Source organism: Cutaneotrichosporon cavernicola (assembly GCF_030864355.1).
Source record: "Cutaneotrichosporon cavernicola HIS019 DNA, chromosome: 2".
In the NCBI taxonomy this organism is placed as follows: Eukaryota; Fungi; Basidiomycota; class Tremellomycetes; order Trichosporonales; family Trichosporonaceae; genus Cutaneotrichosporon; species Cutaneotrichosporon cavernicola.
Window position 1 is genome coordinate 1,473,161 of NC_083394.1, and position 25,474 is coordinate 1,498,634.

The 25,474-nt window shown below is 58.1% G+C and overlaps 8 protein-coding genes across 8 annotated transcripts; 3 read left to right on the forward strand and 5 right to left on the reverse strand.

The window, feature by feature from the left end:
* Positions 1-4,206: 4,206 nt before the first annotated feature.
* Positions 4,207-6,251, forward strand: CcaverHIS019_0205760 (uncharacterized protein; the record flags this gene model as incomplete). The annotated part of the gene is made up of 8 exons (XM_060597603.1): positions 4,207-4,477; positions 4,510-4,785; positions 4,818-5,155; positions 5,189-5,459; positions 5,498-5,588; positions 5,621-5,837; positions 5,870-6,134; positions 6,181-6,251. The coding sequence occupies 8 exons, from the start codon at positions 4,207-4,209 to the stop codon at positions 6,249-6,251; spliced, it is 1,800 nt and encodes a 599-aa protein (XP_060454480.1).
* A 726-nt stretch (positions 6,252-6,977) lies between these two features.
* On the forward strand, positions 6,978-7,958 carry CcaverHIS019_0205770 (uncharacterized protein; the record flags this gene model as incomplete). Its single annotated transcript, XM_060597604.1, has 3 exons — positions 6,978-7,457; positions 7,573-7,835; positions 7,904-7,958. 3 exons carry the CDS (start codon positions 6,978-6,980, stop codon positions 7,956-7,958), a joined length of 798 nt encoding a protein of 265 aa, XP_060454481.1.
* A 93-nt stretch (positions 7,959-8,051) lies between these two features.
* On the reverse strand, positions 8,052-9,669 carry CcaverHIS019_0205780 (uncharacterized protein; the record flags this gene model as incomplete). The annotated part of the gene is made up of 5 exons (XM_060597605.1): positions 8,052-8,305; positions 8,814-8,886; positions 9,324-9,470; positions 9,623-9,631; positions 9,667-9,669. 5 exons carry the CDS (start codon positions 9,667-9,669, stop codon positions 8,052-8,054), a joined length of 486 nt encoding a protein of 161 aa, XP_060454482.1.
* Positions 9,670-10,343: 674 nt separating this feature from the next.
* CYC1 (uncharacterized protein) lies at positions 10,344-11,083 on the forward strand (the record flags this gene model as incomplete). Its single annotated transcript, XM_060597606.1, has 3 exons — positions 10,344-10,371; positions 10,524-10,720; positions 10,973-11,083. The coding sequence occupies 3 exons, from the start codon at positions 10,344-10,346 to the stop codon at positions 11,081-11,083; spliced, it is 336 nt and encodes a 111-aa protein (XP_060454483.1).
* Positions 11,084-12,633: 1,550 nt separating this feature from the next.
* LKH1 (uncharacterized protein) lies at positions 12,634-15,714 on the reverse strand (the record flags this gene model as incomplete). Its single annotated transcript, XM_060597607.1, has 7 exons — positions 12,634-13,049; positions 13,100-13,241; positions 13,276-13,364; positions 13,423-13,589; positions 13,632-13,812; positions 13,857-13,977; positions 14,020-15,714. 7 exons carry the CDS (start codon positions 15,712-15,714, stop codon positions 12,634-12,636), a joined length of 2,811 nt encoding a protein of 936 aa, XP_060454484.1.
* A 1,601-nt stretch (positions 15,715-17,315) lies between these two features.
* On the reverse strand, positions 17,316-21,944 carry CcaverHIS019_0205810 (uncharacterized protein; the record flags this gene model as incomplete). Its single annotated transcript, XM_060597608.1, has 16 exons — positions 17,316-17,432; positions 17,549-17,741; positions 17,781-19,479; positions 19,516-19,691; positions 19,730-20,238; positions 20,271-20,468; positions 20,503-20,565; positions 20,604-20,633; positions 20,679-20,975; positions 21,013-21,253; positions 21,290-21,370; positions 21,404-21,419; positions 21,469-21,479; positions 21,519-21,721; positions 21,754-21,864; positions 21,900-21,944. 16 exons carry the CDS (start codon positions 21,942-21,944, stop codon positions 17,316-17,318), a joined length of 3,990 nt encoding a protein of 1,329 aa, XP_060454485.1.
* A 26-nt stretch (positions 21,945-21,970) lies between these two features.
* Positions 21,971-23,150, reverse strand: CcaverHIS019_0205820 (uncharacterized protein; the record flags this gene model as incomplete). The annotated part of the gene is made up of 9 exons (XM_060597609.1): positions 21,971-22,148; positions 22,196-22,325; positions 22,376-22,390; positions 22,510-22,520; positions 22,591-22,606; positions 22,664-22,792; positions 22,848-22,970; positions 23,034-23,056; positions 23,116-23,150. 9 exons carry the CDS (start codon positions 23,148-23,150, stop codon positions 21,971-21,973), a joined length of 660 nt encoding a protein of 219 aa, XP_060454486.1.
* Positions 23,151-23,781: 631 nt separating this feature from the next.
* Positions 23,782-24,925, reverse strand: CcaverHIS019_0205830 (uncharacterized protein; the record flags this gene model as incomplete). Its single annotated transcript, XM_060597610.1, has 7 exons — positions 23,782-23,827; positions 23,879-23,999; positions 24,042-24,181; positions 24,220-24,440; positions 24,487-24,657; positions 24,723-24,799; positions 24,895-24,925. 7 exons carry the CDS (start codon positions 24,923-24,925, stop codon positions 23,782-23,784), a joined length of 807 nt encoding a protein of 268 aa, XP_060454487.1.
* Between the last annotated feature and the right edge of the window lie 549 nt (positions 24,926-25,474).

Genomic DNA, 25,474 nt, shown 5'->3' on the forward strand with positions numbered 1-25,474 from the left:
TGCATGTGTCATTTGTCATTGGATCATTGGGGATGTATGAGGTATATGAGAGGAATGGGAAGGATGTGAGTGCGAGGCTTGGCAACTGAATCTTGTAGTATAGTTTGTGTTGTCAGGTCATCTCTCTCTCTCAACGCTATACGGTTGGCTTGTCAATGACATCATAACCCTGATCACACTCCAACCCATCAATCCGCCCTGTCACCTGACGTCCCTGAATACTACAACCGCCCCTTTGGCTCATATACCTGAATCAATGCCAGACCCTGAAAATTATAAATTACAAACTCGCGCGGTTGGCGGCTGGCGGCTTGCGGGTTGCCTGGTCCAGATCCATATTAAGGACCAAAACGACCAAAACGGCCTGCAAGGGCCGCATGCCACAACAACAACAAACTCCGTCTCCAAGCATATGACGCCAAACTGCTGCGCCAAGGCGCAGCATTAGCGCGCACCACTCTACCTCGTCATTTCTCTCGAGCACAGCAACCTCACGTGTCGCTCTCCGCATGCATGCCCGTCATGTCTCTCCGCCTCGGACGTCATCGAGTCTACTGCTGTATGGTAGAGGGCAAGCCGCCTTCTGCCATGCCTACCAATGCGGCTTATCCCAATCATCCCACTCGGCCCCATACCGACTCGTGTAGCTGCCTCTGACCGCCGTCCCGCGTCACACGTGCCGCGAGCCTGGATCCGCGCCTTTCCCTGGTTCCATTACTCTGGAGCTCCCCTTGAATAACAAGCTCAGAGTCGGAGCGGGACTAGTTTGAGACGCTACCCTAAAGCAGTGGACCGTGGGATGTCCCAGGCTAGCCAGGCTCAACTGAGTTTTGAACTGATCGGGGCTGTTGCGTGACGCGAATGGCGCACTCTACACTCTCTGATCTGTTATGAATTATTAGCAAGCGGTGGATGAGTTGTGAGTTCCTTGATCCTCGAGGGCGGTCAGCGGTTGTTCAGTCCCGTCTGACCCCATCCAACCCTTTAAAGGTCAGAAGACTGTCGGATGGTCATCCTCGACGCGTCTCAGGCCCGTGCCAGATGACTGTAGACTGATCCAATTCGACGCATCCCACTTGATAAGTGCGAGTACAAATATCAGAGTGCGAGCGCGTGCGCGTAGGATGAGGCCCGAGCGGGGTTAGAACTGATTTACAGATGCACCGATCCTCTGCCACTCTGAATAATGTTGTATTGTGGGATTGCGGGCCAGCACCTTTGGAGGACATGAGACAGACCGTGTGATCGCGGCGGCCACATCCACCTCGGTGATCCGGCAATCTGGCCATGAGCCCTGTTGCGCACATGGGCAGATGGACAATACAGCTGCGTACATGCTGTACCCATGTACCGCACCTGTGTCGATCGTGTCGATCTAGCGACCAATCTCGTTCCAAATTCATAATTCAGAACCGAGTGCCTGCTTGACACTCCTTTTTTAATAGCCTGCAGATCTTGTTTCTGATTCGAGCGTATCCTGTCCATGCTATCCAGCTGTCCATGTTGTCCAAAATTGACGCATCAAGCTCTTCCGACCTCCCTAACTGTTGACAACCTCAGCGAATCGTCCTCCTCGACTGCGCTCTCCTCAACACATAGGCGTGACAGTTATTAGATCGCAACGGCCACCTCTGAAATCAAGACAGACCCAAGCGACAACGCTTAGACTCCTTTCCATAAGCCGGATTCAATCTCAACTGAGGCTGGCGTGTCGTCATCTCAGTGCCTACAGAACGGAATGTAGTGCTGTGCCACAGCCACTGGCATCCGAGGCGCATTCACTCATAAACTGATACGGCATTCGCACTTATACCGCTACTGCTTATAGGTCAGACATACTTCTATCGGCTCACTCGTCCGCTCTGCTTCCCATTGTTGAGGCGCTTGATGTTCGGCTTAATGTCGGCGGCCGGTTCGGCGTGCGACTTCGGTTCGCTGCGCCCTGCGGTGGCGCGCCGCCCTGCCTTCGTGGCGTCCCCACCTTCCTAGCCTGCCTGTGTCGTTGCGCTGCTATGTGGGCTCGATTTTCCGGTCACGAGGATCGTCCCGCTTCCGGTTCAGAATGGCCTGGATCAGCAGTCCCACACGAGACTTAGTGCCATGCTCTGAAAATGGGCGTAGGCCCTCTTGAGGCTGTCGCCCTCTCTCGCTTCGACCTGCTCGAACATTCTCGGATGCTTGGGGGGGGGTTCCATCTAGTCGACGTTCGACGGGGGTTGGGTAGTCATGCGGACCATGTAGAACGGAATAACGGTGTCAGCCGGCACCTCGTAGTTCCAGTATGCCTGAGGGAGAGAGTGGCGGGGGCGGCGATTACTTTTGGTGTTCTTGGCCAGTTTGCGCTCCTCACTGTCTGCACAGCAGAATATGAAGGGTTTGAAGAACTCCTTGTCCACCCAGGCGGGGATGCGGACAGTGAAATGCTGCGTGGCCGGCTTGGACACACATAGCGGCCACACGGGGCGTGGCCATTCTTCGAGGACGATTAGGAGGCTTACACCATGGGCTTGCCGTGTGTTGCACTCTGGAAGGTCGCCTCCCATCTGCGGGCGGGGGAGCCAAGATCGCTGAGCTGGGTCTGAGGAAGACGCACTCGATGCTGGCGGCGATACGAGACCACTTGGAATAGCAATACAGGGTGACTGGGGCGGGCTATGTTGATTCTTCACACCCCAGGATGATAGCGAGGGTGGTGCAGAGCAGCGTGAGCGCAGCGTTCCATGAAGTCACGCGAGTCGCTGTCTTCCACGCAGCCTCGATGTGGGCGATGGCGAACGTGGCCGTCTCCGAGAACCTTTCTATCAGTTGCCTTGGGGTGCGCTCTTCCCTCGGCGCACTCGAGGAAGCCCTTGTCATTTATATTGATACCTGTGACTGTGATGTTGACACAGACAAGCACGCATAATGTCAACAGCATATCATCCTGTAACGACAGCGTAAGCATTGGGTTAGACTTGCGTGCACGGTCAACGACACTGCGTCCGTGGGGTTTATGCAACGCGGATTCCGAACGCGGACTGTGGCGTCTTGAGGCGATAGGTGCTGCTGAGTAGGCCAGTTGCTTGCCCACGACCCGAACTACATGGGGAGCACCTTGGCTCCATCAAGCGGTATCAAAGAAGGTGCACATCTTCAACAGTAACCGGCTCCGCCGACACCTGGAATAGCTTGAGATCAGGTGGAGCGGTGATGTCTGCCATGAAGTCATCACTGCTGTAAGGCGCAGGGTCTGGGGAGGACCGATAGGGGGGGAGGCGACAGTGAAGGTGAGGGGAGTGAAAGTGAGTATCGGCTGCGAAGAGGTTCATCAAGGGCGTTGAGACGGAAGTACGGCCCGAGCGTGAAGTGGGTAAGCTTACTTAGGAGCTTGGAGCGGAAGGAGATTGTACATGAAGGTCGGACTGCAATGATCTTCTCGTCAAGCTCGGCTGTGTCCACGAGATATGTCAGGTGGGTGACTTTCTGCCTTCGGGCGCGACTCAGGTATGGCGTCCTACGCACCTGACAGAGAGGGTTCCCAGGTAGAAACAGCTAGGTGGGAGCAGAGACCACGGGACCGGTTAGTAGAGGCGGGGATCAGCCCTTCGACACCTTGGAGGAAGGTTGGCGGGGGCCCTCGATGATGGCCCGGACCCGCTTCGTTCACTTCGCGGAGCAGGCGGATAATCCTCCGGTATCGCGAGGGGACACTCGCTGAGCCTAGCAACATAAGAGGTTTTTTGCGAGAGGCGCGGTCAGGCGCCGCTGTCGCAGATGTTGAGGACTGGGTATGGCCTGGCGTTCGGTGTTTCGTTTCCGGTTGTTGCACGAGTGAGTCTGCTCCTGGGCCCGCTCTCGGTATGTGTTTGTTCACTTGTGGAAGTTAAAAGACGGAGAAGGCCGCATGGAGGTATTGTCTGAGTGATGAGGAGAAGAGAAGCAGATGCGAGGAAGGCGAACAACATGCCTTCCTCGTCAACTTAGTCCCGTCAACACCAGCAATCTAATTGCCAGCATCCTAATGGTCATTCCGCCTCGAACATTAGGGATTCTTATCAGTCGCGTGACGCGTCATGGGGGTATTTCCCCGGTGCCTGAGGAATCCTCTTGTTCGGTTGATCGCACAGCCTAGATCCCGGTCAGGAATCATCAGAAGGCCCCACAGCCTCTCAACCTCATAACCCCTTCACTTCTTGTCTCCTCTCCATCATCAACCCCATCGAAACCATGGACCCCATCGCAACCCTAGGAGAGGACGTCTTCCTCCTCATCCTCGAGCATCTCGCCCCCGCCGACGTTATCCAGGTGGACAGCGTGTCGCACTCTTGGCGCGACTTTGTCCGCGAGCACGATGTGTGGCACCGAATCTGTCGACGAGACGGCATTGACGTCCGCGAACATCGGCACGCGCACGCAGAGCGGGTCGCCCTCTGGCGGGGCGAGGACTACGCCGGCGAGCTGGTCGGTGAAGCGAGTCCCGCTGACTGCCGGCGCGCATGTGAGTCCAATGACTTGGAGGCTCTGATGCAGATCTCGACCACGGCCGGCTCGCAAAAGATTGGGAAATGCGTTTCGGATACGAGACGCTCGTCAAGGCGCCTGGATTCAAGATTCGCTCCATCTACATGGACCACGGGGAAGACTTCATCTACGCCCTGACCGAGATGAGCATGACGTCAGACGAAGAGTGCCTCCTCGTCCTTAACAAGTATACGGGGCATCTACTGCAGCGCATCCCCGGGATGACGCCGAGCCCTAACATCTCCGTCGGCGCTGGGTACGTCGCTGTCTCTCAGCATACACGAGGTGGGTAGCGATTTAGTGGCGGCTCATGCCAGACTCGCCTCGCGACCGCCGACGAGAGTATTCCCCACTCGGGACCGTCACGGTATTCCGCACTGCTACAGCTGCCGTGCGAACCACTACCGTGTGGCACAATCGTGGGCCGCTCGAGTTTGCCTTTCATCTTTCCGACGAAGGCGTTAGATGTTCCGACGTGATGGCCGTGAAGCTCGTCCGCGGACAGGGTCTCCTCGTCACTGCGAACAAGACGGATGCTCATCTTATCGACCTCGACCTGGGGAAACGTAGTTCTATTTCGCTCGAACACCTGGACACCATCGAATCGCCGTTTCTCGACGAGGGGGACCTGCGGGGCAGGGAACCCAAAGTCTGGGTGGGTCTACCCTCCCGCATGTGCTAACCGCAGTCGGTTAACATTACTGACGACCACCTCTTCGTCGTCACACAGTACCAGGTGCACATCTTCACTCACTCCGGAGAGAAGCTCGCGACGTTCCCTGACCCGTGTGCAGACTACCTCTCATCACATGCGGGACTCGCGTACGCTGTCAAGCCGCGATACCCATATGGCGTTGATAGTCTCCGCTTCCCGGGGGAACCCAAGTGGCGACCTCCGGGCTTCGAGGTGGCAGAGACATTGGAATGGGACATGATTGGATTCCACCCCAACTCGCAAAGTTCTACGAAGCGGTTGTGCATGGATTCGCGTATCCAGCCGACTGGGACGACTACGATTGGGATGAGAGTGACTATTGGTATCTTCAGGAGGGCTTCCAATTCGAGGGGATGAACGCCTGGTTGCAAGAGTAAGTGTACGGCCGAGTTGTGCTCATTACAGCGTCTCATTCACGATGAACGACTTGGTCATCCGTGGACGCCAGGGAGCGATCTTCATCGTGCGCGATTACTGTCGAGTGCTGCGTGATGTCTGCGACATTGAAGAGGCACAGGAGCGGACGGCTTACATCGGTCAGCACACGATCGTCATCGGCTTCCACGAGACGAACGACGTGGTCGCGTGTTATGGCAACCGCATTGCACTCCACGCTGCGCACGTGCGTGACAGCGCTTTCAACGCTAATCTCAGTCCGTTGTCTTCGTTCTCGACACCACCCAGCTGCCGTCGATGCCATGGAATGGCAGCGAGGACATGAAAGTGTCGGCGACAGTCTTTGTGTTCGAGGACTCGTCGCTCGAAATGATCCAGGACGAGTCGTCGGTCGTCATGGACGCCCGCGGGTTGTACTTGGCCGACTGGGACAAGGGTATGCCAGACGCCACCATTTCCTACGAAGACATGAACAAAATGTACCGCGACTATGAGAGCTGGCCATTCACGATCAGGCCAAACTGTGAGTGCACTTGACGCCCAACCTGACGACAGGGGGCTGCATCAAGGCATGGATCTTCCGCCCAACTGCCGCCTTGCTCCACCGACCGTACGCGAAGGCACGGGCGGAAGCGGTTAAGCGTTATGACTGGGCTGTGGCCCATGCCTTGACGGGCGAGGACGTGGACGACGAGGAGGATGAATCAGGGGACGAGAGTAGCCGGACGGAGGGGGAGGGGGAGGCGGAGGGGGAGGGGGAGGCGGAGGCGGAGGCGGAGGACGAGGAGCAGAAGGAGGAGGAGGATCAGACGGAGGATGGGAACGAGGAGGGAGAGGAGCTGCAGGAGGAGACGGAAATGGTGGGTTCGGAGTGGAGCGGGATGGCTGTTAAGAACTGAGCACAACCTGGGCGCAGCTGCTGTGACGCCACACGATAAGGCGTGCATAGGGTTATAAAGATGATAAATCAGGCTCTGGCACCGCTCGATTCTGGAACAGGGGAGTGGTGAGGCAACACTGGCGGAGGTTGATTGCTTTCAGGACAGAGGGACGCCTGACCAGCTCTCAGTTGGAAACATCTTCTGCCGCCAGGCTGAATGCCGGCCTGATTCTGAGAGGTCGGCTGCGTGTTGTACTAGTAATAAAGCAGTGTTGTGATCCAATTCGATGTCTTGATGCTCCCTCAACATCACGTACGCCCAAATGCAAGTTGGGTTCCTGTACAAGCTGCCCCACTCCCTGCCTCAAGCCACCATTCTGGATGTGCCTGATCCTGACGGCGATAACCGGGCGGAATGTATCCCTCGAGATATTGACGCCTTGGCGTTGGGCGCATTGTCCCAATTGTCCTATCACACTTTTCATCATGGACGTGGCGCTCCTCAGCACGACCGACGACGAGCTCGAACTTACCGATGACGAGGTTCCGAGCAAGCTGCGGCAGGGAACTGCGCGCTCTCTCTCTCCTGGTCCTCTGAGTCGGCCAGCCCGCGGCCCGCCAGACCTCGAGCGCGTCGAGCACAGCGGTAGACAAACCGGCCCCAAAGGAGTGAGAGACGATGCGCGCGCTGCTGCTGCCGCGGCAAGACAACGTACGGCGGACGCGATCAAGTTCACGCGGGCGGAGCAGGAGCGGCGGGCAATCGTCGCACCATCGTTTCGGGAGGAGGAGGAGGCGCGGCGCGCGCTCGAGGCCCTTCAAATGGAGAGCGAGGATGAGTTTGAGGCGTTGAGGCGGAAACGGATCGCCGCGTTCAAGAGAAGTACGGTGCGCGAGGTCGATAGTAGGGGATATGTTGGGGCTGTGGAGCGGAGGGGTTGGGTCCTGGTGGCGATATATGAGCCGGTGAGTTGAGTTGGGCGGGTGGGTGGGTGGAGGCGGCGGTGGGAAGGGTGGGTTTGGTCGGTGAAGGGAGGTTGGGAAGGAAGAAGTAGATGGGAGGATGGACAGCTCACCACAGGACATGCCGCGCTGCGACGCGCTCCTTGCCGCGTTGCCGACCACGGGCGTCGCGGCCGTCCGGGCGCGTGCTACCCGTATCGGTTTTTCCCTTCTATCCGACGACACGCGCGTAGACTACGACTCGGATGATGACGAGGTGCGCGCCGACCCCGACGTCCTTCCCACGCTACTTGTGTATCGCGACGGCGAACTGAAGCACAACTGGGTCCGCGTGGACTTGGAGCCGATGTATGCAGCTGGGCTCGGAGCGCTACTTGAGAGGTGAGTTGGGGGGAGGGGCCGCCAATGAAAGAGGATGGGGGAAGGAGGAGTAGCAAAGCTGACTCCAGTGAGGGGGTCACCGGCCTGCGCGATGATGATGAGGAGGACGAGGAGAGTGACTGATGATGTTGTCATATCGTACATATGCATTGCTGGCGTTATCACTGAGAGCCAGACCGGGTCCCAGAACAAGGAGCGACAAACTTCAGGCACATGTCATGGATCCTGGATCTCGCAGAACTGCTCGAGCAGAGCGCGGGTATTGGGATGCAGCAGAGTGTTCTCGAGGAGGTAGCCGATGAGTCCCCAGAGCGTCATGGGTGTAAGGGCGGCCTTGGCGGCATTTTGGCGGGTTCTGCTACTCTGCACGCGCAGTGTCCGGACGAGGCGCAGGACCCAGGTGGTAGGGATCAGGCGCTCGCGGAGCTCGTGCTCTGAGGCTATGGGGGCTCGGGGGTAGGGGCAGGCATCTGGGTTAGCTAAGCAAAGGTTGGCACATATGGTGAGAGGTGAGGATGGAGGATGCTATGTGGTTTGTGGTGGGTTGGAATAGGCGCGGCAGGCTGAAATGTGTCCCATAGTAATGAGGATGCGACGCAGGGAAGGGACTGCGACGGATGGTAAACGAGAGGGGATATCAAAGAGTGCGAGGTGAGGGCAGAGGGGAACTGGTGTGCCAGCAAGGGCCGCTATCTGCCAGAGTCTTATATCGTGAATACATGGAGAAAGGGATGCCTGGTAGCTGAACTCCATCGAGGTCGCGTTCCCATACCGTGCAGACAGGCGCGCTATGCCCCGTGCCCGCGGGCGGGAAAATGCGACCACCAGCTGTGCTGTAGTCCGCTTCTTGTGCGCTGGGGGCAGCCAACCGAGGACAAGCTAGACGGCCAGACGTTAGGTAACGGCGTGTAAAGTCAGTAGTGCGCACCTGCGCCAAGCCCATTCCGTGTTCATCTTGCATCAACTAATCCTCCTTACGGACGCCCATTGCGGCTGCCTGAGGCGACCACCGTTGCGAGGGGATTGGCTTGGTTGGCGCGATCCAGCGAACCTGGCGTTAGCGCGTGTGAAGTGATGCGGGCAGGAGGGAGGGAGGGAGGGAGGGAGGGAGGGAGGGAGGGAGGGAGGGAGGGAGGGAGGGTGTCGTTTAGGCTTCATGTAGATGGCTCGGCGATGTGCGAGGCGAGGCGAGTCGATGACGCATGACCTCGGCTCGGCGGCCCAGTCGACCGGCCGCGGACCGTGTCCGCTATCGAACTCAGATACAGCGGCGGCTGGACCAGCCCATACACAGCTCGCCAGCACTCGGAACAACCCTGCAGCCGAGAACTGGATAGCCGCTTGCGGCTTGCTGCTTGGAGAGGGCTTCTGGCCGCCAGTTGTACAAGCCGTTGGCTCCGGCTTCCAGCGTGCCCCTTCCTTACCCTCCTCACGAGGTCGGGTATTCCCCTCACGTCATGCCCAAGGCCCTATATCCCCCCGACTCACCTCGTTGCGAGCGCTGACCATCCAGGTAGCGTAGGTCACGGCAGCAATGCCAGCGACGGCGATGACGGTGTTGCCGGCCCAGTTACGAGGGCGGGTCCACCAGCCGCCGGAGGGCGTCCACACTTCCTTGGGGTATGGGTACTGTGCCTGCATGTCAGTGCTGTCAATGGTGACGAGTCTGGCGAGTCGGGAAGTAGTGTCCGGGGTTCAAGCAAGGTGCGCGCTCAGCGCAAGTCCTCCCTCATCCCTCATCCCTCATCATGCTGTCGCCCGCTCCAACCCCTCTCGCGCATACTCACTCCGCCGCCCTGTCTGTCAGCTGGTCATCTTGTTTCGATCTCACCATTGTGTTGTCTGTTGATGAGGGGTCGAGTGGTCGTTGTAGATGGGTTGGAGGTGGTTCAGGCAAGCCGTGAGTGGATTGGGGTGTTGGTGTGCCTAACTCTTGTGAGCCTTAATGTCTTTGGCGCCTAATTGGATTCTTGAGGATGAGGTAGGCGTGTGATGATGTTAAATTGATCCCGCTAGTCCTGTTTGATTTTTGGGTAATGTGGTTGGTTGTTGTTGGTAGATTTTGGTTGAGTGTGGGGTGAAACTTGTTGCCGAGGCGAGGCGAATTAAGGGTACAAAAGTCTCCAAGGTCCGAACTCGTCTACTGTCCCTCCGAATGTATAGCCTGTTACAATGGAAGGTGGCACAATAGCAGAGCATGCAATGGCTGGCAGTGGATTGGAGTACTAAACCGGTGTAGAAAAGATACAGGGCAAAAGGTAGAAACAGGAGAAACAGGAGAGACAGGGAGATCCGCCTTATGTCCATTACGAGGACGGCCATTCGTCGGTCTGTGCTCGGGGGAACCCGGGCAAACTCCCGTTTAGTAGGTAAAGTAGGTAGCTTGGTCGATGTTAGAGGTGCAGGTACGTCAAAGGGATTCAACTTAAACGGACACGGCCATATGAAAGGAGCCAACCCCACTCCAACTTTTCCGCATCTGCATTCAACACATCACAATCATCAAAAATGGCCAAGGACTCCTCGTTCGCTCCCGGTGCGTACTGCGACTGCCTCCTCTACAGAAGCAGCACCCTTGCACCCACAATCACATGCACAGGCACATGCACATGCACATGCATCAGTCACTGCTTGTCACCGCTGTGCTCTTGGGGTTGCAAGATTGCAAGATGATAGCTAACCCACCAGGTGACGTTGGCAAGGGCGCCAACCTCTTCAAGACCCGCTGCGCGCAGTGCCACACCCTCGAGTCTGGCGGCCCCCACAAGGTCGGCCCCAACCTCCACGGTCTCTTCGGCCGCAAGTCGGGCCAGGCTCCCGGCTTCTCGTACACTGCCGCCAACGTTAACAAGGGCGTGACCTGGGAGGAGAACACCCTCTTCGAGGTGAGTTGGCATCTGACGTCGTGCAGCGACGAGGGGGAGCTGGAGGAAAAGAGGAGATGGAAGGGGCGGTGCTCAGAATGTGAGGTGGCCGACGGAGGGTGCGCTGCACCTCGTCGTCGTTCGTCCTGATCTTCATGAGACTGGTCGCGCTGTACTCTGCGCTCTGCGTAGTCGTTTCTTCATCTCTCCTTTTCGCTGTTTTAGGTTGCTCGGCTTTTTTTCCCTCATCCCACTGCTCGCGCTAACTCCCAGTACCTCGAGAACCCCAAGAAGTACATCCCCGGCACCAAGATGGCGTTCGCCGGCCTCAAGAAGGGCAAGGACCGCAACGACCTCATCACCTTCATGAAGCAGGAGTGCTAAGCGTCTCTTCGCCTGTACTTCTACTAGACTGTATATGCAATGAATAGCTAGCCCTATCGCGGAGCCGCGACGAGCCGCGAGCCGCAAGAACGAGCAAGCGTACAAATCACCAAGCAAAGCAGTGACAGCAGCAGCAGCAGCAGTCGTCAACACCCAACCCCAAGACGAGACCAAAGCACAGACATCGGCTGTTAAAAGCACCGTCGGTCCGCGAGCGATACCCGACGTGTTACCTGTCCGACGTCCCGACGCCCCGCGGTCCGAGTGCGGGGGCAAAGGATCACTGGTGTATGGTGTCGAGGCAGTGTCACGCCGTGGTTGTGAGGTTGGTCGCGAACACCTGCACATTGACGACCTGAGCTGTCAAGCTGACCACACTCGCCTGACCATCACCGATGCCGACCGAAGCCGAGGCTGACCATGCTCACACCTACGGTCATAGTCTGACAATGACCCATTTCGCCAGCAATTTCAGTGCCCATGTTGCGAGCGTACGCTCGCCCGCCTTCACCAACATATACAGCCTGCCCACCGCGCCCACCACGTCTTGTCCGCGCATGACTGCCCCTCTTCTTGATCATTTGGACAACCGCACATGACATGACGCATGGCAGCTGGCAATCGGCAATTTGCCCCCGCCCCACATTTTACATTCCGAGTGCCGGCCCTGGCCCGCTGTTTGTGCACATTGCGTCTTGCAGTGGATGGCTTTCCGTCGGGCGTCGGGTCCGACCTTGTCTCGAGCTCGGTTGACGTCAGAGTACACAGCGAGGCGTGAACGCGTGACGAGGCGGCGTTGTTGTTCCAGAATGAGGCGTAATTGATGCATGTACCTGCTGGCGGTGACATTACAGTATAGAAGTATACAAAGTAGCCATTGAATGAGATGTTGATCATTACCATTACTCAAGACTGAGCAGGCCCAGTGCACTGGCGAGACGAAACAGACGCAAGTTGGACTGGCGAGCATCTCGTGTGTTGCGGCCATGTTGTACTCCACTTCCAATGTCCCTCTCTGGGGGGGTGGGGGGGTTGTACTTCGCACGCGGGGGTCACGGCGCAAGTACTCGCACCGCAGGAGTCAGCTCGATCCGGATCCCTCCCCAGTACCCTCATTGTCTTGCAGTCCTGCGTGGTGGTCGTCGAGAACATTGACTGCTCGTGACCGGTGGGGGACCGCTCGCAGACAGCTGGCACCATGTGATGTGCCGTTTCAGATAGTCGTCCGCGCGATGTTGGGAATGGACGCTAAACGCGAGACGAGGTTGGGCGAGTCCTCGCAGGGCGTCAAGAGCGAGGCGACATAGCCATCTCCGCTGCGTCAGCTTGAATGCTCATCCTCAAACCGGGAATGGTCGACCTCTTGTTGTCTCGCGATACGTTTTCTGGTTGCCTGTGGTGGGTTGGCTGGGTCCGTATATTCGTCATGGCTCGTCTGTGCTCGCGGATGAATTGAAACCCGCCGCCTTACGGCGTATCACTATCTATCACATGACACTATACAGAGCCCGCGGCTCACCCTCTACCGAAAGGCGACCTGCACCACAACTCTACGGTGGGGGATCCGGCATCGGATGCCGGAGGTAGGCGTGCTTGAGCGCCTCACCAACCTCGGCCCGGTTATCGGGGTCAAAGTCGAGCAGGCGTAAGATTAGGTCCAAGAACAGCGCGTTGCCGGGGCTGGTGGGAGGGATGATGTCGCGGATGTTCTTGAGGCCCTTTACAAACTTGCGGCTCGACTTTGGGACTGTGGGGTTCGGGAAGTCGATCTTGTTGCCCTTGAAGAACTCGGGCTTCTTGACGCGTCCCCGGTCGATCATCCGCTGCGGCATCTTGCCCATGACAACCTCCATCATTGCGAGGTGCTCGAGGTTGTCGTGCGTCTGGAAGAGCGCATCACCCGTAAAGAACTCGACGAGGATGCACCCTATTGAGAACATGTCGCACGGGTACGACCACGGCAGGCCTGAGCGTCAGAAGGAATGAAGGGAACAGAGTAGGGAAGTATCAACTCACCCAGGATAATCTCTGGTGCACGGTAGTGGCGCGTGCTGACCACCGACGAGTGGTACTCGTTCTCAAACGTCGCGCTACCAAAGTCGATCAGGCGGATCTCGGTGTTTCGCAAGATCGACTTGGACCGTGCGTTGGCGCGCTGCTTGGTCAGCGTGGTTGCTGTCAGCAGAACATACCCTTGGCCCAGTCAGTCGCGACTCGTTGCTCACCAAGAGAATGTTCTCTGGCTTCAAGTCGGTGTGCACAAGTTTCAACTTGTGTAGAACTGCGCATGTCAGCCGCGCCCCACGTGCCCCACGCGTAGCCGCCACGTCGCCACTCACATTGCACACTCTGCAATAGACTCCTCGCAAAGTCCTGGATGTGCTTTTCTGGGAATGGCTGGAATCCGTTTATCTTGAGGAAGTCGAACACACTCATCCCGTATAGCTCGGAAACAAGGCATGGGTGGTTGCGGAAATCAAAGTACTCTGTGAGATGGATGCACTTGCTTTAGGGTCAGCAATCTTCCTCCCGAGTTGTTGAAGCTTACTAGGCATTGGTAGGGTCGTTCTTCTTGAGCGTTTCTAGCACGCGGATCTCAATCTTGCTCGCATCGCGGTATTTTTGCACCGCGCGGATGACCTTGATGGCGACCTTCTTCCGCGACTCGATGTGACGCGCCTCGACGACCTTGCCAAACGTGCCCTGGCCCAATAGCCGCACAATTTTGTCTGCCGTCAGCAATCGCCACCGTACGGTTCCGCCAAACACTCACATCGTCCGCCAATCACATCGTCCGGCTTGACAATGTAGTGGCCCTCGGCGTCGTCCCATGGTGTCTGCGCTGCGACGCTAGAGGACGAAGATGCCACAGGCTGCTGGGCAGCTGCAGGCACCTGTTGTTTGTTAGGCTTGGATTGTTTTGCTGGTTGACGTACGGCAGGCTTTGGCTTTGGCTTTGGCTTTTTAGCCTGGGCGGCCTCGTCTTCCTCGGCCTTGCGCTTCTTTGCGGCTGTACCGTTGGCTGCCCCATTTGTTGCGATCCACTTTTCGGATGCAGCTGCGGCTGCTGCTGCTGCTGCTGCTGCTGCTGCCCTTGTGTTTCGCTTTTTCGGGATGGGGCTGGTGCTGTCCTGGATGACAATGACCTCCTTGGGCTGGCCATACGAGTCGTATGTGTGCTCTGCGGTCCATCCGTTGCCCTTTGTGGGCACGGCGGACGATCCTGCAAGCCTGCGCGACGATCGTGTCGACGTGCTGACAGGTGTCGCCGTGACAGTCGCGCTCGAGCCAGCCGCAGCCTTTTTCCTTGGCGGCATGGTGTGCGGGTCGTAGGGAGGTGGGGACTTGGAGTACTTGAAGCGTAGAGGCGGTGGAATGTAAAGAGGAGAATTGGCACGGTTGGTGGTTGGGCGTGGTTGGGATGCGCGGGGTACAGGGAACAGGGGTGGGGCGGAGAGGTAGGCAGGCGAGACGGGGACGCCTGTTTGTGGATGGGCGTGCGAGTGTGAAGTCGTCGATGCAGATGTACTCTGCAAAGAGTGATGTTGAGACGCAGAGTAGTAGGCGTGCGGCGGAGGATGCGACGAGGATGCGGACGCAGAGTTGCCGCCGCTTGGTACGTCACCTAGTGGGCTTGAGAGATACGGCCGTTGGCGATGGTATTCGTCGGCCTCTAGTGCAGGCGGGAGGGGTGGCCAAGGCTGGCGGGAGTAGATGGCCGTGAGAGGGGGGTGAGGAGAGCGGAGGGAGCGGTGGTCGTCGAGTGGGAGGGGTGAAGACGTCCCAGACGACGGATAGGGGGGCGCTAGAAAGGTTTCGCGGCGCCCAACAGCTGCCGATGCCGAGAGCGGGGGCGCGGGCACGCCCGAGGGGGTGTAGGGGCCGGGTGACGGGCGGGGTCCAGCGCTGCGTGGAGGGTGCAGGTGGTGGCGAAAGTGGGTTGCCGAATGGGCTGGCGGGACAAGGGGAGCCGATTGCGGCGCTTCGTATCCAGACCTGCTTGGGAAGCGAGGGATCGAGATTGCCGGGGGCGGGTGTGCGCGAACACCGAGACGGGGCGGCGGCGGCGGCGGCGGCGGCGGCGGAAGGTATCCGCGCTGTCTGGGGGATGAGGGTTCACCGAGTGGGACCGAGTGGGGGTTGCCGACCTGCGATGCGGCAACCGCGATGCCTTCTGTTGGCTCGGGGCCAGAGACGGAGGGCGCGCTGAGGCGGCGGAGGGGAGGAGGACCTGCGTGAACAAAGTCACGAGATGAGCCAGACGATGAGGATTCCAAAGTTGGCCGGCGGTAGTGGTCCTCGCGAGAGTGTAACTCTCCAAGGTGAGAGTGATGGTGAGGGGCAAGGTCTCGAGGGGAAAAGGGAGGATTGCAAGAGGAGGAAGGGTCGTAGTAGTAGTTTTCGGCGTGTTGTGCAGATGGATGCTGTTGATGCTGCACAACAGAATGGTGAGTCCTAGACTGCACCTGGTGCGCCGGGTGGTGCACTGGGTGCGCCGTCGAGTGCGCGGTGTGCACCGCCGAGTGGTGGTGCCCAGGCTGGTAAACGTGGGCGGGTGATGGGTACTTGTCCTTGTTGTCTGCTGAGATGTGTTCTGGGTGGAGTCGTTGACGAGAGTATTGCGTCTCCATGGGTCGGATATGGTGATCCGAATGGAAGGGTGAGGTTTAGGCCGTTTGATGTTGGGGAATGATTGGCCTGGTGGATGAAGGATGGAGGACGCAATGTCGGCGACGACTAGTGGGGATCGGACGGCGATGGACGACGTTGGCGTCTAGTGTTGGTGGTTTGTGGGTACAGGCTGACTGGGTGGGTACGGTGGTGCGACACCTTGGGTGTACAGAGTGGTAGAGTATGGATTGGGCTAAGGTGCCAGGTGGCTTGCGACTGCTGCTTTGGTGGGCCTGTTGGCCTGTTGGCCTGGGGGGAGGGTAGTCTTGGGTTTGGTGGCTGAGAGGAAGAGGGAATTCCAATTCAGGCAAACTGTAGTTTGCCCGTTGGCCGTTGGGTTGGGTTGAGATGGGTTTACTACCTTGTAAGGAAAGGAGACAGCGCTAGGTCGTATTCTCTCTCTTCTCTCTCCCTCAATCTTCCTTTCAACTAGTACGTTGTTAGGCCCCTTTCGTTTTGACCAGCTTACAGCTTACAAAAAGGCGAGTAAAGGGGTTGGACTTGCCAGCGGCTTGAATGGGGGGTCAAAGGGGGGTTTGGGTAAACGAGTCAAGGGCCAAATTGCTTCCGCTTATTGTGATCCTTGAATGAGGAACCTCTTTCCTATTCTGTATATCTATCTGTATTCGTGCGGCAGATACACGCAAGCGCGTATGGGTGCTAAAGTGAATTCGCGAATGCGGATGCGAGTCGATGTGAGGCGATGCGATGCGATGAGATGAGATGAGATGAGGTACTTGAATGAACAGGAGAAATGGGTGATGTAGACATGCGTTGCGACATATGAGATGCGCTTAGATGCTTGGATGCAGAGGCTCGTTGTTGCATCTTGTCTCCCAGCTCCCGGCCCCGTCCCCGTCCGGCCGCATCGCAAGGGGAAACAAGTCGGGGTTGGCCGACGTAAACATGGCAAGACAAAGCCAGAGCAAGCAAGCAAAGCGAATGCATTACCGTACCGTTACTTTGATGTTCCGATATGACATGAGCCATGAGCCACAGGTGCTGCACCTTAGAGTGCATGTCATACGTATATGGTTGCAACCATGTACCTACAATCCTGGGATCCTACTAATTGGTAATATGTTGTTTGTACCTGTTGCAGCCCGGCCTGCCTTCCAGCGGCATCTGGTAGCTGACAACTGACCATGCGAGCATTTAAAAAACAGGAAGCAGCAAGCAGAAAGAGCAATCACTCCGAGGCACACCCCTATCCCCTCCCCTCCCCTCCACTCCACTCCCCTCCCCTCCCTCCCTATCCTGCTGTCTCACATCGTGCTTTCCCACCCTATAATCTCCGGCACTCGGGCTGTCAAACTGACAGCTGACAGGACCTAACGAAATACACTGTCCACTCCGTGACAAGTACATAAACAGATATTTCTAGACATGATGGGGGTTTGTCGTTGACGCTCGTGGAGATTCGGGCAGTATACTGCTGTACCGCTACTGCTATTGCTAGGCGACGTGTGGGCTAGGGCTACGGCTTGATGCTACGGCTGGGTCCCGTCAGCGCGGCGGCCGTTCAGGAAGGCGTGCCGTAGGCTCGACTCTACTGCAAACTCTAGCCACCCCGGCGCTGACGCCCGATGACTGTGCGCCACTGGTCCAGCTCGTGTTGTGACGCTGCCTGGATAATATACGAGTTGGTCGGGGTGTACACGGTGAACGCGTACCTACGCTGTTGTTAACTGCGTAGACGGAGTGGTCTGAGCTTATCGCGTCGTCATCTCCAGGAGTCGAGACGACGACGTCCCCAAATGGGCTTCCCGATAGAGCTTCATCAGTCAAACTCACCCCAAGCAACGTCTCGACGTCAGGGCTCGCGACAACTGACGCCTGTGACAGATTGATCACCTGCGTCTCCCGCTTGTTGGGCTCCGGGTGCAAATGCAGGTAAGGCGGCCGCAGAACCGCGTTCGCCTCCTCCCATCGGTTAGTTCGTGAGTCCTTGAGGAGTGCAAGCGTGCCGCGCTTGATAATGCTGTCACTGGCGTTAGTGCGAAAGGCTCTGTCTGAGGGGACTCACTTGGGAGAAATCAGCCGCACCGTTGGCACCAATCTTGGCTCAATGTCTGGCACGAGCTCGCGCAGGCGCTGCGCCATCTCCTTCTCGGCCGGCGTCTCACGCTTGACGTCAAACTCGACGCGCGTGTCCATCTCGCGCTTCCACAGTGACAGGCTCTTGGCCTCGAGCGCACGCTGCCCCGTCTCATCACTCCTGGACGCCGCAATGTCGCCGACATGCTCGAGCACCACACGCGTAAGCTGGACTTCGGCCAGAGCGCGGCGCACACGCGCGAGATCGCTGTATTCACGGACAAGAGCGATGCTGCGCGGGCGCCAACCACCAAGGACAGACTCATTCGCCACAGGCTTCTTGCTCGTGTCGAGGCGCCACAGGTCGCGCGCCGTGCGTGCCAGGGGTGGATTGAGATCGACTCTAAATATCCCAACCACGCTCGTGACGGGACGAGGTCTCCAGATGTTGCGAATACTGATGCTGCTGCGCCGTGAGTCGCGGCCGATGACCCTGACCTTGATGTCCATCGTAAAGACTGCTGGCTCATCGAGGCGCTCCACATCCACCATGAAGGTCACGCGCACGATTGCCAGGTCCTCGCCCCGCGTCCGTCGGTCTAGGTGGATGCAGTGGTGCGCGGCCGAGTCCCACGTGCCGCGCGCCAGGAGTCGGCTTGTCCCGTCTGACGAGTACTCGACGTGCGACACGAGCTGGAGGTCGACACCCGAGGCTGGGACCTCGACCGGGGTATGCTCCTTGGTCTGGACACGGACGTGAGAGGCACTCGCGTGGACGATGCGCGTCCACTTGAATGCCTGCCCTGACGCATGCTTCAGACTCACAACCATCTGCCGCTGCACGCCGAGGTGAAGTTGGACCACGTCGTCTTCGACGTCAGCAGGCTTGTATTCGCCGTCGTTGCCCATCTCGTGCACTTCGATCGAGGCAAGCACGTCGTGGTGCTCCGTCGACGCCATCTCCGCATCGGCCTGCCTCATTGCTATGATCTTGCCATCTGGCGTCGTCTCGCCGTTCGGCACGTCAGAAATCTCCTTCGCCGCGTCAAAGCGCTCGAGCCGCTCGAGGTACGAGTTACGGACGCGCGCAAAGAACTCAATCGCCACAAAGCCCGTCTGGAGGTGCGACACTAAGTCGGACGTGACGAGAACCGACAGCGTGCGGCGAAGCTGCAGGTGGCCGGCCGACATCTCGTCGAGCTTGACGGGTAACGAGGCGAACGTGTCCTCGGAAGCGATTGGGCCCACGAGCGACGAGAGCCGCGTCTGCGCGTGGACTTCGCTAAAGTCGGCGGACGTGAGACCCTTGACGAGGTCGACGGTCACAGTGAACCCAAACTTGTGGTTGCTGAATGACTGACCGCGGATCACTGGACCACCCGAATCGGGTGTAGCAACACCAGAACGGGGGATCGACGAGCACTTGAACTCGACGCGGCACGAACCAATTGCCTCCATCGTGTAAGCGCAGAAGATCGGCACGGTCACGGCGTATGACAGCTGGTGGGCAAGTAAGCGCAGAGGCACGTACGCGCCGCCAATGTACGAGAAGCTGGGCGTGGGGCTGTCTGCGAAGGGCGCGCGCACGCTCAGGTGCACGGAGTAGTTAGGCTTGTCCTTGACGGCAAGGACCTGGCGCATGCGTGCCAGCTGCTGCTGGAATCGACTTGTGTTCCAAGTGTACACCGCTGGTTGCGTCAGGGCTTGTCCTGGAACTTGCTCACATGTCGACTCATGGTCAATGACCTTGATCATCACCCGTGCCCCAGACGACGCCGAGGGGTCGGCAACGTCATCAAACTCGATGATGCCTCCGAGGTCATCTAACGCCGACCTCGCAGACACTGCTGGCCCGTCCATGATCGTAAAGTTGTACGTGATCTTCCTGCCCATCTGCCGTCTGCTGTCAGCACCGAGTTCCCTCTACTCAACCCCTACGCAATGATGTTGGCCTCGCGCACATCTGCCGCAAGATGCAGCAGCTGTTCCGCCATGACAAAGTTGCGCAGTTGTTTCCACTTCTCGACGGCCTTCCGCACGAGGACGGTCTGTTGCATCGTCCATTCTTCGGCTTCAGGCAGGGCCTCCCCGCGAGCGCGGCTGACGGCTGCCTGTGCACGGATGCGCTTGACCTCGAGTGCCAGCGTCCGCAGCTGTTTGGTCATGAACAATTGCTCCAGCGACTCATCGGAGAGGCCGGACATGACAGAGAACCGGGCCGCTGGGGACGTCTCGCTGCGGGTGGTGCTCTCTGAACCATCTGTGGCGTGGTCCCGGCTCTCACTCCCATTCTCTTGAGGCAGGGGGCTACCGTTGCCTATCTGTCCCTCCCATGGGTTATTGTCGACAGACTCGTCCGCGATAGAGTTCGCAAGCAGGCGGGACTCGATCTCAGCGGTCAAGTCAAGTCGGCTGTCTGGCCGTCCTCGGAGGGTGCGGACCTTGACCTGCGGGTTAACAAGCTCAGAGGCGGACCCACAATGTCGTCAAACAACTTGTCCAGGTCGCGGTCACCAAGCGCCTCAATGTCGGCCGCCTCTCGCCGCGCGGCCGTCCAGTCCATGAGCTCTGTTGGTGCGGGCGAATCCGAGCGTCCAGGAGTTCCAGGATCCCCGTTCGTTGCGTTGCCCCACATTCCAGACATCCGCGTGCGGTGAGCGCGCACACCTGCGGGGTCCTGCATGTCAGTCATGAATCTCAGGGTGACACACGTTGAAGCGGAAGACGTGGAAGTCGCCCAAGATAACGCGGAAGCCATGTAGGAGCTTGACGGGCTTGGTGGTCAGTGCAGCGCTTCTGAGTAACTTCTTACCGTGCCGGGTGGTACGCGCTTGCCATTGACCTGCAATTGTCAGTGTCCCGTCTCAGATGGACATGGGTTACTGACGAAAGTACGGGCATCCTCACACGCCTCCAGCGTAACGTGGCCCTCAATGTTGATAAACCGGCAGTGATGGGACGTGATGTGCTCGCCTGAGAGCTTGATCTGGGTAGACGTGCTCTCCCGGTTGCCAACGACCGTGGTACCCGGCTTCAGCTGGTAGACGAGACACTCGGACATGAGGGGGTCCTCATTAAGGTTGACAAGTGATGGGAACTTTTGGGGTGCGTGGACGCCGACCATGTCTTTATCGACGGTGATGCCCAGCTCCTCGAGTGCCTTCTCTCGTGCGACGTGGATTGCCTGTGTAGCGGCCATCTGCGTTGTCAGCTCGGGCCACGAAGGGTGTACTCGCCTTCTCCTCCCACGTGAGATTGAGGTCCCCCATGAGCTTCTCGGATGCTTGCAACTGGTCTTGAAGCTCCAGTTTCGTGACCCGCTTGATCTCGCCATCCTTGGTCTGGTACGTGACAATCTGGTTTTCAGGAGGGATGGACGGGTCGTACGTGTCCTCAGATAGACCTCCAGCAGACACCGACAAGACCTTGCCGCGCAGCAGCTCAAGCTCCTCTTTGAGCTCGCTGGCAGGTCAGCTTGAAAGCAAAGCGTTCGCTCACCGGATAAGCTTGGCGTTGGGGTCCTCGTTGACGACTGCGTGAGTGCGAATACGCTTAGCGGCGTCGGCATAGCGCAGTGTGCTGCGGGTCAGCCTGGTCAATAGCCTCGCTTACCTCAGCGTCTCGTCGTCTATGATACACGGTCAGTATCTGCAGTGTAAGTGAGTGTGGGGACTCACAGTCCGCCGGCCTGAGCGTCAGCACGATTGCACACGCACTTGCGACTCACGAGATGGCAGCAATCATGGCTGTCTTCGAGTTACCTCCCAGACTCTCCTTCAGGAGCCAGGTGAGGACCGAGTCACGGTAGGGCACAAACTCCTCCTTCTTCTTCCTACCCTTACCCTCGGACGCATTGGCGAGGGCAGCAATGACCTTGCCCAGCGTGGTGAGCGACTTGTTGATGTTGGCGCCCTCCTTGAGACGCGTACCCTTGGGTCAACATGCCCGCACAAGCCACTCACCGTCGCGCCGGTCGATGCTTGCCGTTCACTGCCGGCCAAGTCCACGAGCGAGATCTTGGACACCTTCTCACCGACCATCTTACTCTGTGGGTCCCGGCGCTTCTGGGTAAGCTGGGGCGTCAGCTCCGCACAGGCAGGAATCCCACGATAACAGTAAACACGGCATGCGAACGGGACGACGTCTCGTTCATGTTGGTCGAAGCGACAGTCCTGGCCTTCACGTCAGCCATGGCGGCCGGCAGCCACCTGCCTTATTGCCCTCGTCCATGAGCGTCATCATCTGAGCGTCGTTCTCGACGACCAGCTTGCTGAGGTCCTCAACGTACGGGCCGAGCGACGGGTGCTCGCGCACCTTGAGATTGCCCTTGTTCTTGGGATTCAGCAGGTCGCGCACCCTGACCTCAGCTCCAGTTCGGGTTTCACTCAACCGGCCTCCACTCACTTCTCATTGTAGATTTCGATGTACGACACCTCGACCGTGTAAGTCAAGTTTGGATCATTGCTGGCCTGCTGCTCAACACGACGGAACAGCTCCGAGGTCGAGAGCGGAATGATACCCTTGTCGCGCCCATCTGTGGACGTAAGCCTGTGCGGGGACCGAGCCGCGATTCAGAAGACGCACATCCCATCATCGAGTCTGAGCATGTCAGCGTGTGTGCGCGCAAATGGCTCGCGGGCAGTCCTGGCGCAAATTAACATGGTCGCAGCCATGGCCACGGCCTGCCCTGGCCCGCAGTCACTGCCTCCCACACTCACAACTCTTGCCACTGTGAGTGGTGATCAGTACCTATCCAAAGAAGCGTGGCGACTGCGTGTGCGACGCCGAGACTCCCTTACCTTCCCGTCTGCCCGTCTGTCCATCAGCACTACCGTCCTATTGCACACAGCCTCGTGCGACCTGCGAACGCACATGCGAAGATACAAGTGTTAAAGCCTTCGAAACTGTGGTTGAGGAGCTCAACGCCGAGGTCATCGAACAGCGTCTGCTGGCTCGCATACCGGGGGTCATCCTTGGATGAGGCGGACCAGTACGACTTGTCTGTGGTTAGCTTGGCACAGTGTGGGGACCGGGCCGCAGTCGGGGCCGAGCTCACCAAAGGAGAACACCTGCGACTTCTTCTCGATCGCGCGCGCGCTCGTGGTCTGCACCTCTGGTGGATCGAGGATCGTCCGGTTCCCCTCCATGCGGATGAGGGACTTTGCCCCCCGCGCGATTTCTGGCTATCAGTACTCCGGTCTGAAATGCGCGCCGAGCCCGTAATCGGCGTGCATGGACCCACCGCGCGAGTTAAGTGGACGGCATCTGGGGCGTCAGCATCGAGATTCCCGGACCGGGTGGGGTTGGGGAAGGGTGCAGCATACCGTACTACGACCTTGATGTTTCCCCCGCCGGACATTATTGAGTCCGGGGGTGGTTTGTGATGGTGGTGGTTGAAGGAATGGCAACAACAAGATCAAGATGGGACCGAGAGTATAGGAGGTTGTTGAGAGTGAGAGCAAGCGTGCATGATCAGGAGGCCAGGAGGATGAGGATGGCAAGGAAGAGGTCTGAGCGTTAGGTCGTGGGGTCGTGGGTCATCCCATTAATCAACCCTACTTAGCCTTCCTAGTTACCCCACATTCACAAGAGTGCTCAAGCTCAAAATCCCATAAGGGTCGGTGCGGGGTAAACGCGTCCGCGTGGCAACCCTTGTCCGCGCTATACGCATGTCTCGAGCCCCGAGTGACCAATGACCTCCCCACCTTGCACTTCGCACTATCATGGCAAGGTTGCGTGCGTCTTTGACCTCCCAACGTGCTCCCTCGCACTCATACCCCACACTTCGGAACTCGTTCTTATCACTCATTCGTGTTCCTGTCAGCTGTAAAATAGCTAGCTATGCGATATCCATACCCAATCAGAGAGGACTACAGACTACTCGATACTAGCCAACGATGTTGAGTCATGAGGTGTGTTCACACGCGTAACATATACCTGCCAACAACAACGCACCACTCGACACTGCTTCTTGTCGCTTCGGATCAAACTTAGTGCTTGGGGAGCTCCTTCTCGACATATTGCGAGCCGAGGTAGCTGCGTAGGTTAGCTTGCGACTTGGCGTCTGAGTCTCCATTCCTCACTCACCCTTCAATACCGCTGAGAGCGAGGAGGCCAGCGGTCACACCAGCAACGACCTGGTGGTCCCAGGGCTTGTTCCAATCCCGATAAGCAAAGTAAGCAACAGTGCCCAGAACACCAATGTTGACTGTCCCGTCAGCGTGCGAACATAGTACTACAGATTACTCACGGATACCAACGAGCCCACCAGCGACGTTTGGGCGAAGGATAACCTCCTTGGTCTGGAGATAGAGTCGAGAACCCTCCCGCTTGGCACGTTCAGCCTCTGCCTGACCGTCTGGTGTGTCGAGGTAAGAGTCGGCAAGGAAGCTTACAAGTCAATACTCTCTCAGTATCAGGAAACTCACCCCTCGACACCGAACAGAGCAAGGGTACCAGCAACCGCGGCCGTTACGTTGCGGCGGTCCCAGGGGATGTTACGGTTCTTGTACGCCCAGTAGCCCATGCCACCAAGGAGACCAACGTTCACGACACCCATAAGGCCACCGAGGGTACCCGGACGGAGGACGACGTCCTTGGTCTTGGCCCACGCCGCCGCCATGGCAGTCTCGGCCTCGTCGAGCTCAGCCTGGTCATTAACGCTCTATCCATGTAACCTGCCCAAGGCGACTTACGTTGGCGCGCTTCTTGAGCTCGCGGGCCTTCTTCTCAGCCGCGTCCGCAGCGCGGTTAATCTTCTTCCCGGCCTCATCCACAGTGTCCCCGAGCTTGTCCTTGGTCTCGTCCCAGTCCTTCTCGGCCTGGGCCTTGGTCTTGTCCCAGTCGTCTTTGGAGTCAGATTCCAGCTGGTGGCAAGTCAGCTGAAAATCGCAGAATCTGTGGCTAAAGCCACGCTATGCCGGGTACTTACATTGGTCGCGGTGTCTGAGACGGCCGGTAGCCCATCCCGTAGCTCTTGACTGGGCTCTGGCATCTGCCCAGGTGGGACTACAGGCCGTGGTCAGCCCAGCCAGGGCGAGATGCCCGAGTTTCCCAGGCAAGAGCTACCTGGGATGGACCCGGAGAGGGAACGGGTTACTCACTGTTGTCCTTGGCCACTTCGGCGTACGACATTGTAAATTAAATGTGTTGTGAGATAGAGGGGGAGAGAGTTACAAGTGAGGAGAGGGTTTTTAATGTAAGAAGAAGTGAGAAAGAGAGAGACTGGGAACGCGGTGTCAGTAGAGTACTTCACCGCGGAGGCAGGATCGGTGGCGGGAGTGCCACGGATTGGACGAATATCACGATGACGCCAATAGTCATGGCAGCGGTTGTCGCGCCGTCGATTCTCGATCTCATCCGCTTACGCCTCCAACCCACAAGCACAACAATTCAAGGGACTGTGCCTTGGTCCGCTTGCCATGACCCGGCCCGTTAGGGGCCGATCAGGCCGAAGGCTGACGACAGCGAGGAGAACATATGCAGGTGGAGTGGGCCGGGGTGGGTTGGATTCGGCTCCAGGGCTATCCACCTATGACTATGACCACATTGTGATCACAGGCTGATAGGATCAAGGGATCAGAGGCAGCAGAGGGGAGGCCGAAACGGGCCACTACGCGTTTCTTGACGTCATAATCGCCATTAGAGTGTCACACCCACTTCACCCCTATACCTCCCCGAACT